The following is a 16508-nucleotide window of genomic DNA, read 5'->3' on the forward strand; positions in this document are numbered from 1 at the left end:
ATAATACCTACCAGGGAAAAACGTGCTAAAATTAGTAACAGTAAAGTCCCTTGAAATCCTAGGTTATATTACCAAACGCTCCTTTGTTCAATGCGAAGATACCTACTGAAGATGGCATAGTTTTAATTGTTTGTCGACAAAATACATTATTTTGTGTGGGATTTTATTTCATTCCAAACAAAAATAGGTTTAATGGTTAAAACCAGGTGTAATAATGTTTCTCGTCTGTCTAGGTTTTGCGCCTTAACACAGTTCATGCGTTAATGTCTACCTATCGTCGTTGCTAGTACAGTATTGGTTTTGTGCAGAAAAGGGTCATGCTCAACATAAGCCTAAAGATGCTGGCATGTCTGCCTTTGCTCTTCATCAAGGACCGCAGTAAAGTGAAACAGGAAAATCAGTGTTAAACGATCTCAGTACAAATGAGAAGTGAATGCTTGTCCTTGTACAGTCCACTGTTTTTTGTTGTTTTTTTAATCCTGAAAATCAGCAAATGAATTTTAAAAGAAACTGATACCTAAAGCAAGAGTTTTAGCGCAGCAGATTTTAGTGGCCAGCAAACTGGTGACGTCATCAGGTTTTAGTGGCAAGCAAACTGGTGACGTCAACAGACTGACCATCGTTTAGTATAGCTGTAGAGAAAAGGGTCAGGTGACCTTCATTTAGTTAAAGAATTAAGAGATATGGGACACTTGCAAAGGAAGACACCTCTGTTAAGACGAGAAAACATGAAGAAAAATCAATGTTAACAAAGTGTTTATTTGGTATTTAATGTGTGTTGTTCACTGACAGAATGTATATTGGTAACAGAGCAATATAGCTGGTCTAAAAAAAAAACACCCCGCAGTAACCTATGTTGTGTAGCGAAAAACACAAACCTTATATATGAGGAATAAATTAGAAAGTAATCTTTTTCTTTCAGATTTGGGTGGGATTGGACACTATCTAAAGAAGTACCTTTAACAAGAGGCCTTAGCAGGGCATTTTATCTGGGACTGGGGTTAAGGGTTGACCAAATCTGCCGTATAAGGAGGTGGTTGCATACCAAATCTGCGGGCATCCAATAGGATTTAAGACAGTTGCTATTCGGAAAGGAAAGTGATTTATCCTTAACTCCCCAAAAAGAGGTTGTAGCATGTTGGAAATCTAACTCGTCCATACTGAAAAACACTCAACAAAGGTGGTCCGATGAGCATCAAGCTGTTTCTTAATTTGTTTGAAATCCAATAAGAAGAGTTACTGTTTTTTGAAATCCAATACGAAGAGTAACTGTTGTTTAAAATCTAATAACAAGAGATAATGTTGTTTGAAATCCAATAACAAGAGTAACTGTTGTTTGAGATCCAATAAGAAGAGTAACTGTTGTTTTAAATCCAACGAGTAACTGTTGTTTGAACTCCAGTAAGAAGAGTAACTGTTGTTTGAAATCCAAGAAGAGCAAACTGTTGCTTGAAATCCTATAAGAGTAACTGTTGTTTGAAATGAAATAAGAAGAGTAACTGTTGTTTGAAATTAAATACGAAAAGTAACTGTTGTTTGAAATCGAACAATAAGAGTAACTGTTGTTTGAAATCCAAAAAGAAGAGTAACTGTTTGAAATCCAATAAGAGTAACTGTTGTTTGAAATCCAATAATAATAGTAACTGTTGTTTGAAATCCAATAAGAGGAACTGTTGTTTGAAATCCAATAAGAAGAGTAACTGTTGTTTGAAATCCATTAACAAGTTAAATTAGTTTTGCCTGTCACGCCTGCCGGGGTATAGGCCGCCCACAAAAGATCGCCAGAGGCTTCTGTTCTGTCTGGTAATGTTGGTTGGAGGCTTACGTAGGATGTGTCGAATCCAACCCCACCTTCTCTTCTTGATCTCGTCCTCTACCGGAAGCTGTGAAGTTATCTGCCACAGGTTGGTGTTGCTGATGGTGTCTGGCCAGCGGATCTGGAGAATTCTTCTTAGGCAGCTGCTGATGAAGGTCTGAACTCTCTTTACGGTCGACTTGGTGGTTCTCCATGTGTCTGCTCCGTACAGTAGGACTGACTTCACGTTGGAGTTGAACAGTCTGATATTGGTAGTTAAGGAAATTTCTTTGGAGCTCCAGATGTTCTTAAGCTGTATGAAAGCTGCTCTCGCCTTTCCGATCCTTGCCTTGGCATCTGCGTCTGTGCCACCCTGCTGGTTGATAATGCTGCCCAGGTACGTGAAGGACTCCACCTCTTCCAGGGGACTTCCCGGCAGTGTGACTGGGTTGTTGCTGGCATAATTGATCTCGAGGATCTTGGTCATGTCTTTGTGGATGTTGAGGCCAACCTGTGCTGATGTGGCTGCCAGTACGTCGGTCTTCTCCTGCATTTGCTGCTGACTATGGGACAAGAGTACTAGGTCGTCGGCAAAGTCCAGGTCTTCAATTTGACTCCAAAATGTCCACTGGATCCCATTTCTCCACCCATAGGTGGAAGTTTTCATAATCCAGTCGATGGCGAGAAGGAAAAGAAACGGCGACAGCAAGCAGCCTTGCCTCACGCCAATCTGCACTATGAAGCTGTCTGTGTGCTGTCCTGCATGAATGACTCTGCATGACATTCCGTTGTAAGTGTTCTTGATCAGGTTCACCAGCTTGGATGGGATGCCTTAGCGGCGAAGAAGTTTCCAGAGTGTCTCTCGGTCAACGCTGTCGAATGCCATCTCATAACGGACAAAGTTGATGTAGAGTGAAGAATTCCACTCAAACGATTACTCGACTATGATGCGAAGAGTAGCTATTTGGTCCGTACACGATCTGTTCTGCCGGAAGGCCGCTTGCTCATGTCGTAACTGTGGGTCAACGGTCTCCTTCATCCTCTCCAAGAGGACCCGGTTGAAGACTTTCCCTGGTACTGATAAGAGTGTGATTCCTCTGTAGTTGGAGCAGTTGCTGAGGTCGCCTTTCTTTGGGATCTTGATGAGGTGTCCCTCCTTCCAGTCAGTCGGTATTTCTTCTTCCTTCCAGATCTTCTCAAAGAGGTGGTATAGCATTTCCACTGAAGCATCTAAGTCTGCTCTGAGGGCTTCTGCTGGGATGCCATCCGGTCCAGCTGCCTTGCCGTTCTGCAGCTGGGCGATGGCTTTCCTGATCTCGTCTCTGGTGGGATTGTCACAGCTTATGTGGAGATGTGCGTTGGTTGGGTGGATTTCTGGGGGATTTAGTGGGGCTGGCCTGTTCAACAGTTCTTCAAAATGTTCTGCCCATCTCTTAATCTGGTGTTCTGTACTTGCTATGGTCTTTCCCTGCTTGTCCTTTACGGGTCTCTCTGTTTTGCTGTACTTGCCGGACAGCTTCTTGGTGATGTCATACAGCTTCTTCATGGTTCCACTTCTGGTCGCTTCTTCTGCCTCTGCTGCCATTCCTTCAGCATAGTTTCTCTTGTCTATCTTGATGTTTCTTTTCACTTCTCTGTAGGCATCAGTGTACTCTTTTTGTACCTTTACTTTTTAGTTCTTGTCCTACTGCTATTTACTGCTGATTTTTTCTGTTTACGCTCCTGGATTTTGCGCAATGTTTCGGCTGAAATCCATTGTTTCTGCTAGTACTTCATGGGGCCTAGTACTTCTTGGCATGTTGATTTTACTGCCTCCTTAACTTTCTGCCATCTGTTGTTCGCATTGTCTTCCTCGTCTTCAAGAAATTCTTGAAGCACTTGATACTTGTTGTTAAGCATCAGTCTGTATTCTTCTTTAGTTTTTGTATCTTTCAACAGGCTGATGTTATACTTTGTTTTCTTCTCTTTTATGCCCATCCAGTTCTTCTTCAGCTTAAGGTTCAGCCTTGCAACAACTAAGTGGTGGTCAGATGCCACATCTGCTCCCCTCTTCACCCTCACATCTTGCAGGGATCTACTGAACTTCTTGGCTATGCAGATGTGGTCAATCTGATTTTCTGTCACATGGTCTGGTGATATCCACGTGTTCTTGTGGGGAAAGATGGTACCCCCAATGACCAGGTTATTCAGTGCACAATGGTCTGCGAATCTCTCTCCATTTTCGTTCATCTCGCCCAGGCCGTGGATCCCCATGGCTTGTTCATACCCTGTGTTGTCTGACCCAACTTTGGCATTGAAGTCACCCATGAGGATGTTGATATCTTTGTCTGGGAAGTTCTCTACTATATTCTGTAGTCTGTAGTAAAACTTGTCCATATCTTTTTCTTCACCGTCATTTGTTGGAGCGTAGAAGACCCTTCCTCCCTCAGGCTTTCAGTTTCTGGTTTTTCTTCTGTATACGTTTTTGTAGCAAGTTGGGTTTTACAGGATCAGGTTGCTAGCCCCACGCCCAACCCTCCTCCTTTCACACCCGGGCTTGGGACCGCCAATGGCGGAGTTATTAACAGGTCACTGTTGTTTTAAATCCAATAAGAGTAACTGTTGTTTGAAATCCAATGATAAGAATAACTGTTGTGTGAAATCCAATAAGAGTAACTGTTGTTTGAAATCCAATAAAAAGAGTAACTGTTGTTTGAAATCCAATAATAAGAGTAACTGTTATTTGAAATAAAAAAAGAAGAGTAACTGTTGTTTGAAATCCAATAATAAGAGTAACTGTTGTTTGAAATTTAATAATAATAGTAACTGTAGTTTGAAGTCCAAGAACAAGAGTAACTGTTGTTTGGAATCCAATAATAAGAGTAACTGTTGTTTGAAATCCAATAAGAGTAACTGTTGTTTGAAATCCAATAACAAGAGTACCTGTTGTTTGAAATCCAATAATAAGAGTAACTGTTGTTTGGAATCCAATAATAAGAGTAACTGTTGTCTGAAATCCAATAAGAGTAACTGTTGTTTGAAATCCAATAACAAGAGAAATCCAATAAGAAGAGTACCTGTTGTTTGAAGTCCAATAATAAAAGTACCTGTCCTGAAACAAAACTGGATGGGAATAACCATATTCCCATATGCATATAAAATGGTGGGATAGGATATGACTAGGCGATGGTCTGTCATCCACAAACTTAAATATTTTTAAATGAAGGTGGTTTTGGCCCTAAAACGTTCTCTGATTTTTCTTGTTTTCCAATACAAACCACAAAGAGGCTAAGATAGATTGACAGCTTGAACACTTGGCATCACAATCATTGTTGGTTAAGTTCCAACTAACCAAAATGTAATGGTTTCCAGCTGCTCCCACCAGCTGTAAACCTCATATCATCATTGATCTTAATCAACATGTTCCTTTCATAATTTTTAACCACCAGAGGGAATGTATGCTACACTGACCTACTTTTTTAATGCAAGCTATTTTTTACAGTTAATTCCAGTGTAAATGTTTTGCTTACAGTTAGTCCCAGGATAAAAGTTCTGTCTTACTGACAAATCTCTTACAGCAGATTTGCTGTATTCATGGAACTGGGATAGGGTACTTTCTCTTTACATCATTCTAAATCATCCCCAGTAGACTGCATGTCTCAGTGACTTACTTTTATTAAATCCCAAGTGTAGAAGTATTCTCCTCCATGCAAATCTAGAACTGAAGGGATGGTATCTGTAAATGTGTTCCTTGCATAATTGCATTTCCTCTCTCAACGGAATGTCAGTCACAGTGAGTTACTTCCCTTATACTAATATGCTGTATGAAGGTTATATCCAGCATGAAAGCATTTGTTTTTTGTCACATAATTCTTAAAGTTCTTGTGAATTTTGTTTTCATGTACCTAACCTGCAGTTTTGAAGGACTGCCAAGCGTTCTTAAGGAGCATTTATTCTAATGGAAAAGAAAGCTCTCAATGTCTCAAACTTTGTTAACTGCAAGGTTTTTGGGTAATTTCATATGATTTCTTCACTACTTTTAACAAAAGTAAATTAGAAAAATTCTTAATAGAAAATGTGATATACGAGTTTTTAAGGCAACCTCACAAATTCAAGGATTTTCAAAACAGAATGAACCATGCTTCACCTGCAGGTACATCATCTTCATGTGATTTGATTTGAATGTTCCATGTATCATGTAGAACCTGCTCTGGGGAAAAGATCTCACAAAATGAAGTTTTAATTTATGAATCAATGAGTTCAATATTAGCAGAAAGAGCTGCATGACAACACCCATGCAAACACGAACATGTACACATGCATATAAAGACAGATTATCATTAACACCTGATCTCTGCCACTACTTCTAGAGGGATGCTTCCTCATTTGGAATAAAAACTATTAACAGATCAGTAAGAAAGTGAAAATTTTAATGACCTTACAAACATGTACTACTGAACCTAGTACTAAAGTTACTAATTCACAAAATGATATCATATACGTAGCTTATTTGAAGTCATAGGAGTACATACAATGTGATTTAACAAGTCATACATGTCAATAAATTTGTTCGCAAAGGAATTAGCATGTTCTTATATCCCGTCTATGGTGGCAAGTATCTGACAGGATAAACAAGTACATTTCATTATCTCTAAGGACATCTCTATTTCTGCATGCATACATATATATAAGGACATAAATAGGTTTTAAAGGGAAATAATTTTTTTAATTTTTTTCAAGAATTGTTTTTGTTTTACATAATACAATTGGTTCTCACATCGATAATGGTGTATGGCCATTTGAGCCCCAAACTAACTTACTGCCTCATGGGTAAACCAGCCACAAAGTTTGATCCAGGCATGTTACGTTGAGTTTATGTTTTCTGTGGATCAAACCACTGTTCATCTTTCAGTCACAGTGATCTTCACCTCTGGGCTTTTGAACCCAAAGACAACTGGGTTCTTCCTTAGGCCATGTGCAATCTATCCACAAAGATTAGTAACTGGTGATAGATAAGAACTCAAGTCATTGTGCAGAAACTACTTTTCTTGATAGTCATTGTGGCCTTGCTCTTTGGATCCTGAACTTTAAACGAGTCTTCCTTACATCAAGTGCAAGCCAACCACAAAGTTTGGTAACTGTAGACTTGGTCTTTGACTACTGCTACCAGTCACTTTTCCTTACACCATATGCAAACCATCCACAAAGTCTGGTAACTGGAGAGTGTGAAAAACTTTAGTTATTGTGCAGAAATAATTCATCTTTCTGCCAATGACCATTACTTTCAGACACTAGAATGAACTGGTGTTCTTAACCCCAAATGCAAGCCATCCACAATGTCTGGTAACCATACATGCAGGACAATTCAAGTTACTGTGTGGAAACTAAGCAGATAACAGGCAGACAGACAACATTATAACAAAATACGCAGTTCCTTAGGACAAGTGTATTAAAAAGTGATGACTGCTATATTGCATAAGTGTATAATGTCATTTGTGATGATTTGAGAAACCAAATATAAACTTGAGAAATACTTCTGAATCAGAAACTTCATTAAGTCTTTATTTTTTCGTAGTATTGATAGCTTTTGATGAAACAAAATCTATGTTTTATGAAGCTGATGGAAAGCCCCTGACATGGTAAACACAATACTCCTGAAAACCATGCTATATTTAAATGGTGCAAAAAAAGGTATTAAACCTAATATTCATTTCTAAATTTCAACAAACACTTCAATCACAAAATCATGAGATTAGTTTTAAAATAATCTAAATTTAAGACTAAATGCATTATGAATTTCAAAAGTACATGGAAGAACAAAATATTAAAATGTCCAGGGCATGTATGTTACACTAAAGACAGATGAACACACAAAATTGATTATTGCACATTGAATAAAGACATCAGTAAAAACTTCTCAGATTTGTTATGTATGAAGTACAAAAAGTGAGTAATATACAACGTCCAACGTACATCTACTTACAGAAACACTATACAGTAAAACCTATAATAAAATCGTTATCTATTTCATATAATCCCATCCATACAATATTTTTCAGAACTGACAAATGTAACGCAAAGTACTTGTGTAAAATCAAAATCCAAATTAGTATGTTATTATTTCATTATGAAATCTCTGGCATGAGATGAATATTCACCGAGGTGTATAGTAATGCCATGTGTCTGGGACATATTCGACACAATATGGCTCAGTTGTGACTTCTGTCTAATTAAATAATAAAAAGAAAATGCTGAAACTATTGAAACTATTCGGTCATACTGAAACTATTGAAACTATTCGGTCATACTGAAACTATTCGGTCATACTGAAACTATGCAAACTATTTGGTCATACTGAAACTATGGAAACTATTTGGTCATACTGAAACTACTGAAACTATTCAGTCATACTGAAACTATTCTGTCATACTGAAACTATGCAAACTATTCGGTCATACTTAAACTATTCTCTCACCAAAATCTACATGTAAAATGAAATCTCTTATAATTAATCTCCCAAAAGAACAAATTCAAGTTTTGGTTTTCTGGCCATCTTCAATTTTTCAATTGAGAATGAGATTTGACCAAGGGTCTCATATATTAAGCAAATGTTTATACGCTATTACTAAAATTAACAGTCAATGTTTAGAATCTATACATTATAATTATGATTTCACTTCATCTGCATGCATTTTTCTGATTAGCCTATTGACTCAGCTTGCTATGGACAGAACCACTTTATGAAGAGGGCACTGCTTCAAACAAACTGTTACTGCTAGCTACATGTGCCAAATGTTAATATGGAATAAAAATAAATCAATGACCCTTGGCTAATGAAGATGGGCAAAAAGACAATGTGGAATAAAGTGCATCAGTGACCCTTGGCTAACGAAGATGGGCAAAAAATCAATCTGGAATAAAATGCATTGATGACCCCTGGCTAGTGAAGATGGACCAATGTCAGTGTAGAATAAAATCAATCTGATTAAAATCAGATCTTTGATGTCCTATGTGAAGATTTGATGACTCTGCATAAGGGTCATGCTCAGGAGACCTTTGAATTAGCCAACGGAAATGCAGCTTTCAAAAATATGAAAATGAATCAAATTGTTTGGTAGACATTTATTCTCTTATCCATGCTGTTCAGTCTCCAAATGCAAAGATATAAGACTTCATCTGATTGGCTGATAAAATTAACAATTACGGTATTAACATAGCTTACCAGAACATGACACCTTAGTGGTCACTATCAGACCTTCATCTATAAAAGTGGAGATCTGATTTAAATCAGACTGGAATAAAATGGGTCAATGACACATGGCTAGTGAATATGGAATAAATGTCAAAGTGGAGTAAACTGTATTAATGACCCTTGGCTAGTGAAGATAGGTCAAACTGTATTACTGACCCTTGGCTAGTGAAGATAGGTCATATGTTTTTCAAAGACCATTTGCTGTTGTTGTTGTTGTTGTTGTAGGGCTTAACGCCATTTTTCAGCACAAGATAGGCTATACATGGCGGCCAGTATTAATGGTGGAGGAAGAACCCGGAAAACCCCCGGAAAGAACCACTGACCCAAGAGAAGCTACTGGCAAGCTTTCTCACATAACCACATTAGCCGAATCCGAGACTCGAACCGACACAGACAGAGGTGAGATGGCAGTGATCCGTAACAGTGAGCGCTTTAGACCACTCGGCCACTCGGGGCCCCCAAAGACCATTTGCAAGTCATATGTTGTTTAAAGACCATTTGCAAGTATATGTTGTTCAAAGACTATTAGCAAGTCAAATGTTGTTTAAAGACCATTTGCAAGTCATATGTTGTTCAAAGACCATTAGCAAGTCATATGTTGTTCAAAGACCATTTGCAAGTCATATGTTGTTCAAAGACTATTTGCTTAAAATCAGATTAAGTTTCATTTTTATTAAGTAAATTTTGTTGTAAATTTAAAAAAGGATGCACAAATTTAGGTTTGTGTTAAATAACCTCAAGTTTACTGTATTTAAAGAAGGAATGATTTAGGACCTGAAACATGATTCGGTTTCAAGATGGTTTGGTTTACTGAGGTTTTAGTCTTTAGAGGTTTCAGTGTATGTGATAAAACTCAAGAATCTGCAATTTTCAACTGATGCAAATTTGATGAACATTGAAATACTTGTTCAATTCTCATTGTGACACTAAGTGTCCAAATACTTGTCCCATTTTTTATTTGTAATTACCTTTAATTAGAATCAGATCTTTGACCAACAGCAATGCAAGAAAATCCACCACACTTTTCTATATGTAATTACCCTTACCTAGCATCAGATCTTTAACCAAGAGTAATGCAAGAAAATCCACACCAAATACTTTCCCCATACTTTTAAAATGTAATTACCTTTAATTAACATCAGAAAATGCACCATTTTACTTATATGTAATTACCCTTACTTAGCATCAGATCTTCAACCAAGAGTAATGCAAAATGCATCATACTTACCTATATGTAATTACCCTTACTTAGCATCAGATCTTCAACCAAGAGTAATGCAAGAAAATCCACACCAGTCAAATAATCTCCCCATACTTTTTTATATGTAATTACCTGTAATTAACATAAAAAATGCACCATACTTATCTATATGCAATTACCTTTGCTTACTATCAGATCTTCATCCTAGAGTAATGCAAAATGCATCATACATATGTGATTACCCTGACATACCATCAGATCTTCAACTAAGAGTAATGCAAAATGCATCATACTTATCTGTATGTAATTACCCTTACTCAGCATCAGATCTTCAACCAAGAGTAATGCAAGAAAATCCTCAACACCCAATAAATTTGAAAATGATTCTGGATTGCATGGACTTTTAGGCATGTAACAATCATCCTTAATGTACTGTTTTACAAAATGGTTCCATGGAAAAATGTCTCATCTCAGAGTACTAAGGTATATTAATTGAATCTCAACAATAGAAATCTTTGTTCTCATCTACACACCCTGCTATCATCATACTGAACTTAATCACCCCAAGTATAACCCCGATACACTTGGTCTATTAATATTATTAATATACTAAATATCATTTTCTCACGTCTACCCCCCCTCCCCCAATTCACCCTGGTATAACAACATACTGAATATTATCATCCCATGTCTAACCCAATGCACTTGGTGTGCCAATATACTAAATATAATCATCCCATGTCTCACCCCAATGCACTTGGTGTACCAACATACTAAATATAATCATCCCATATCTACCCACCCACCCCAATACTCTTGGTGTATTAACATACAAAATATAATTATCCCATGTCTCACCCACCCACCCCAATACTCTTGGTGTATTAACATACAAAATATAATTATCCCATGTCTAAGCCCAATGCACACTAAATGTAATTATGGAGTCACAAGAGTTTGTACCAGATCAATTGTCTTAGCTTCATAATGATTCATGCCAAGTATGAAGAAAATCTATCAAGGGGTATAGGTAATATAATCAAACAAGAGGCCAAGGTAGGTCTGATATCACTCACCTTGGAAGTTGACAAACATCAGCTTGTTAATACAAAATCATACACATATTGCAAAGACAGAAAAGCTTGCAGCACATAGTTGCTACACTATTAATACTGGTGTAATTTACTGTCTATTCAAGCCATATATACTGGACCACTTTCTCAGCATAGAAATACAAGTCATCAACTGTTTATAGCTCCACACTTACTTTGCACTATAAGGGGAATTCATCTTTGCAATTAGCATGTGCTCCAAATGGTCTTAACCTCCCACTGCCAAGACAGACAAAAGGCCATAATAAAAGTTCACCTGGTCTTTGGCCAGATGAGTTAATAAAAAAACTTATACAAAACCTTAGCACAAATGCTCTGTGCCTGACACTAACTTCAAAATGATTCATTCCATGAACGAAGAAAATCCATCACGCAGTTGAAGAATTGTAAGCAGATGAAGAAACTTTAACCAATACTTGTTAATATTATCTATGATTGTGACCTTGAACCCAAGGTAAAAGAGGCAAATGAGCATGTTGCAGAATGGATTGTCTTACCTTCATAATGATTCATGCCAAGTATGATGAGGATATTTCAAGGGGTTTAGAATATATATATATATATATATATATATATATATATATATATATATATATATAAATAAGAATGACTAACCAAAAAATAAACAAACCATTGGTGCTGATGCCCCATTGGAAGACTGGTTGCTATGTCTTGCTTCCCAATAAATGAGCAAGACAAAAACAGCCCACTTGGCCCACTTCCTGCCCACTAACATGGGAAAGACAAAAACAGCCCACATGGCCCACTTCCTGCCCACTAACATGGGAAAGACCCCAAAAATACTGAACCTCTTGATGCCCACTAACATGGGAAAGACCAAAAAATTCCCTGCCTGGCCCTCTTGATGCCCAACTGTAAGCTGGACAACATTATTGGAAAAACAATGGGCAATTAGAAGATTTATTGGGACATAATGAAAATTTAAAGGGGCACTGACTCTTGATGTTGACCCTACTGCACAGGAAATGCAAACAAAATTCATTAATTGGTAATATACTGATTCATTCACAATATATATCCCGGCCCATGTATAGCATCTTATCAGCCTTAAAAGCAGGCTTGAAAGAAAATAATTACCTGAATCAATTTCTTTTCTTTAAAATTGTAACTGAACACACCAACAGAGTGAACCCTATCTTGACCATAACCTAAATGAAACTACATTCCAAACTACAATACCCTGCCCCCACCTCCCTGGGTTTTTCAAATTTACTGGGGGCACAACTACAAAAAATCTAAAATCAGTACATTCATTTCCAAGCCCAACCACTATAGTCCAGCAAGTTTCTAATGGTCAATATTTACATACCAGGGTTTGTAACAAAATGGGGTTGTGTCATTCGCACTGTGATGATCCTGTTAGAGACACTGGTTGATCACACTCTTATTAAAAACAATTTTCAAGTCAGTTTGTGACTACAAGATAAGATGAGGTGTGTTATAAAAGACTAGATTGTTGTAGCCAGAGACTGATGAATTGGTGGCTGGAAGCAGCGAACATGTTCCACTGGAAGTCCATCATTTTCACCTATCTTCAGGTATTTGTTCAGCAATGCAAAGATCTGGTTGTTCAGAATCTGGAACTTCCGGATCCGATCCACCATTTTCTTGAGTTGCTGGAAAGAAAAACAAAAGCTCATCATATGTGTTATGGCCCAGATGCAATAGTGGAAGGGTGCATTTTGTTTTGCTGCTGTCGATAACACATCGTTACCTCTGTCCAGAATCAACTTTAGTGTGACAACACAAAAACTTAAATTTCAAACATAAATTGTACACAGTTTAGTATAGTCACAATTATATAACCTAGAATGATTTTCAGGCCAAAAGCAAATTGTCAAATTTTTTAGAACACATTTGAATCCTTTTGGAGTTTGACTTTTTTGAGAAAAACTTGGTTAACATGATCATACAAAACTACTTGAAGTAAATAAATGAAACTTGGCAGGCATATCTGTATTTCCAAAAGATGACATTATAATATTATCAGCAATTTTGACTATTTTCAATAACTTTGCAAATTTTGACAAAACTCTTGCTATAAAGCATCGAGGTAGACAAATGAAATTTGGAAGACTGTATCAAAAGTTAGATTGCCAGTTTAAACTTTAATGCCATTACAATTCATATTTTATTTACATTTTTGGACTTTAGGGACATCCCCATGACCTTTTTGGTTGCTTTGCAAATCTCTCTGCTGTATCTGAGAAGAATGGTGGTATACTGCAAATTCAATCAACCTATCATTGGCTGTGTGAGAGGATACTTTGGCTGTGTGAGAGGGTACTCTGGCTGTGTGAGAGGGTACTTTGGCTGTATGAGAGGCTACTTTGGCTGTTTGACAGGGTACTTTGGCTGTGTGAGAGGGTACTCTGGCTGTGTGAGAGGGTACTCTGGCTGTGTGAGAGGGTACTTTGGCTGTGTGAGAGGATACTTTGGCTGTGTGAGAGGGTACTCTGGCTGTGTGAGAGGGTACTTTGGCTGTGTGAGAGGATACTTTGGCTGTGAGAGGGTACTTTGGCTGTGTGAGAGGGTACTTTGGCTGTGTGAGAGGATACTCTGGCTGAGTGAGAGGATACTCTGGCTGTGTGAGAGGGTACTTTGGCTGTATGAGAGGCTACTTTGGCTGTTTGACTGGGTACTTTGGCTGTGTGAGAGGGTACTCTGGCTGTGTGAGAGGGTACTTTGGCTGTGTGAGAGGATACTCTGGCTGTGTGAGAGGGTACTCTGGCTGTGTGAGAGGGTACTTTGGCTGTGTGAGAGGATACTTTGGCTGTGAGAGGGTACTTTGGCTGTGTGAGAGGGTACTCTGGCTGTGTGAGAGGGTACTCTGGCTGTGTGAGAGGGTACTTTGGCTGTGTGAGAGGGTACACTGGCTGTGTGAGAGGGTACTTTGGCTGTATGAGAGGCTACTTTGGCTGTTTGCTTATCTCTTACCCTTGCTGTACAGCAATAGAAACAGATTAGGCCCTGAGGTAGCAAGGCCTATAGGAATCGCCAACAATGATGAGTCCTGCGGTGGTGACCTATAAAGAACTGATAGTGAAAGCAATTGAAAGCAGAATTTCAGTACATAATTTTCACCTGATGTCAGAACTGTAGACCCGGCTAGGTGATGTCGATAAAAGAGGACAGAACAATAGGATTGGGTGGGAAACTTCAGTTCGATTCTGCAAGGTGGAGTTTTGCTCATTCAAGTAATAGCTAGTAATGAGGAGGGGACTTGAATGCCAGTACTGTTGTTGACAGAGGAAGGTAGTGAAGACAATGTCTCCTGCACTACCTGCGAAGTAGTTGGAGAAGAACATTGATGATGGTGGCCCACTACACTTGCTGAACTTATGAGTCAGATCCCGTTATTTCTAACATGTTGCGAAGTAGGGTCTCTTGGATGGCAGAGGCTTAAAGGCTTGAGTGAAAAGATGTCTCTTGAAAGGTGAGGCCCCAAAATGGGCATCACATGCTGGAAGTGTTTAAGGTACCATGTGGTAAGGTAGACTGGGCATTTTCCACAGAAAGTGTCTATTCATGAAAAGTTGGCAGCACTATGCAAGTTGTGGAACTGGATAAGTTCATTTTTCGCTGATGCTGTATGATTGAATTGTGGTCACGGCCCATTAAGATCAGGGTTATATGGTTAAGTCCAGTCATGGAGGAACATAGCCATCTTGGCTGGCATGGCACTATCCATTTCTTGAGGCTGGAACAGGGTACAGGATATTGATCCTCGTATCTGGTCCATAATTCTGACATGAGACTGTAACCGATGCTTGTTGCTGCTCTCCATCTCCCTGCCTTGTGTGCAATCAGATGTTTTTGCCCCCAAGTTATGATTGACTTCTGTCAATAATATATAAGTCTGATATGTAGTCAAGGGGTGACAACCAGAAAAACTATGCATCTTGAGTGATTGTCCAAGTGGTATCACCCATGGTCTACATCTGCAGAAGGCACTCTATACATGCAGTGTAATGAGTGTCCTGTTTTATGAGCAAGTGAGTATCCGTGCAGAGTTACCCATGAAGATAAACTACCTGTAAAGGGGCATACATTACCTATACAAATAGATTAGAGCATAGCTATGAATGTTTAGAAAGTGGATGCTAAGTAATAAATTCCAGCCACAATAACTCGTAGGCATGTGAATTACTGAAACATTGCGATAGTACTTACAAGTACAAACAGGAAGACAAAACTATCAATTCTAGTCACTGCTTACCCGTAGGAAGGCCAATGAATTGCCTATACATATAAACGTCACTCAAGCGTTGCCTATAGTAACATGCATGAGCAGGATGCAACAAAATAAACCATGCATAAAAAACTTACCTGTACTTGTCTGACCATGTATAGAAAACTTACCTGTACTTGTCTGACCAGAGCAAAAACTTTACAGTAGCAAAAACAATTTCTATATTACACACAAAAACCTGACATAAAAAAGGAAATGAAGCACCATTGTTAGATACAAAGGAGGTGTGACAATATCCATTATGAAGAAATTCAACCTGTAGGAAAAGGCCCAATGACAATCTAGACAGGTAAAATCAATAAAGTGTCATATACACTTATATAAATTAGTGTTAGTAGATGACCTAATGAAGTATCATCATATATCAATTCACAATACTACTTGTAGGTAGGCTCAATGATGGCCTATACAGGTAAATTCAGTACACCAGACTTTGAATATGTGGTGGGTGCAAAGCTATACCATATCATGTTTTACCTGGAAAACAGTGATAGCAGACAATCTAACAAAGCAATGAAGTGTCCAGGTATAATTTACAATACTACCTGTAGGAAGGCTCAAGGATGGCCTGCACAAGTAAAATCATGGAAACTTGGTACCCTGACATTAAGAATGCTTTCATATAGAAACCTCATCTGCATATAACCAGTCATAATGAAATTATACATTTATAAAAAGAGTTTTCTATAGGCATAGAGATATGCATGCATATAAAAAATAATTTTAGCCTAAATGTATGGAGAAGTCACATAGGCTACCCATGCAAGTGCTTTTAAATGTGAAAAGATGACAAAGTGTAAGAAAATTGTAAAGGCAGAACTCTTTCAGCTTAAGAAGAGAGGAAAGTTGGCAATACAGATTAGGTATACTTTCCTTAGAAGTGAAAAGACTACTCC

General features: G+C 38.1%; 2 protein-coding genes across 2 annotated transcripts in view; both read right to left on the reverse strand.

The window, feature by feature from the left end:
* Positions 1-573: 573 nt before the first annotated feature.
* Positions 574-4171, reverse strand: LOC149796739 (protein CFDP2-like). Its single transcript, XM_089960637.1, has 2 exons — positions 3769-4171; positions 574-632 (listed from the first exon to the last, which is right to left on the reverse strand). Exons 1-2 carry the CDS (start codon positions 4169-4171, stop codon positions 574-576), a joined length of 462 nt encoding a protein of 153 aa, XP_089816763.1.
* A 2016-nt stretch (positions 4172-6187) lies between these two features.
* LOC149796740 (cytoplasmic FMR1-interacting protein 1 homolog) overlaps positions 6188-16508 on the reverse strand; it is a 123931-nt gene continuing 113610 nt past the window's right edge. Inside the window, exon 29 of the mRNA XM_089961388.1 lies at positions 6188-12976. Coding sequence (XP_089817514.1) covers positions 12809-12976 — 168 coding nt within the window. The 3' untranslated portion in view covers positions 6188-12808. The remainder of the gene's footprint in view (positions 12977-16508) is intronic.

Source organism: Sinohyriopsis cumingii, chromosome 6 (assembly GCF_028554795.1).
Source record: "Sinohyriopsis cumingii isolate HCF-2022 chromosome 6, ASM2855479v2, whole genome shotgun sequence".
NCBI lineage: Eukaryota > Metazoa > Mollusca > Bivalvia > Unionida > Unionidae > Sinohyriopsis > Sinohyriopsis cumingii.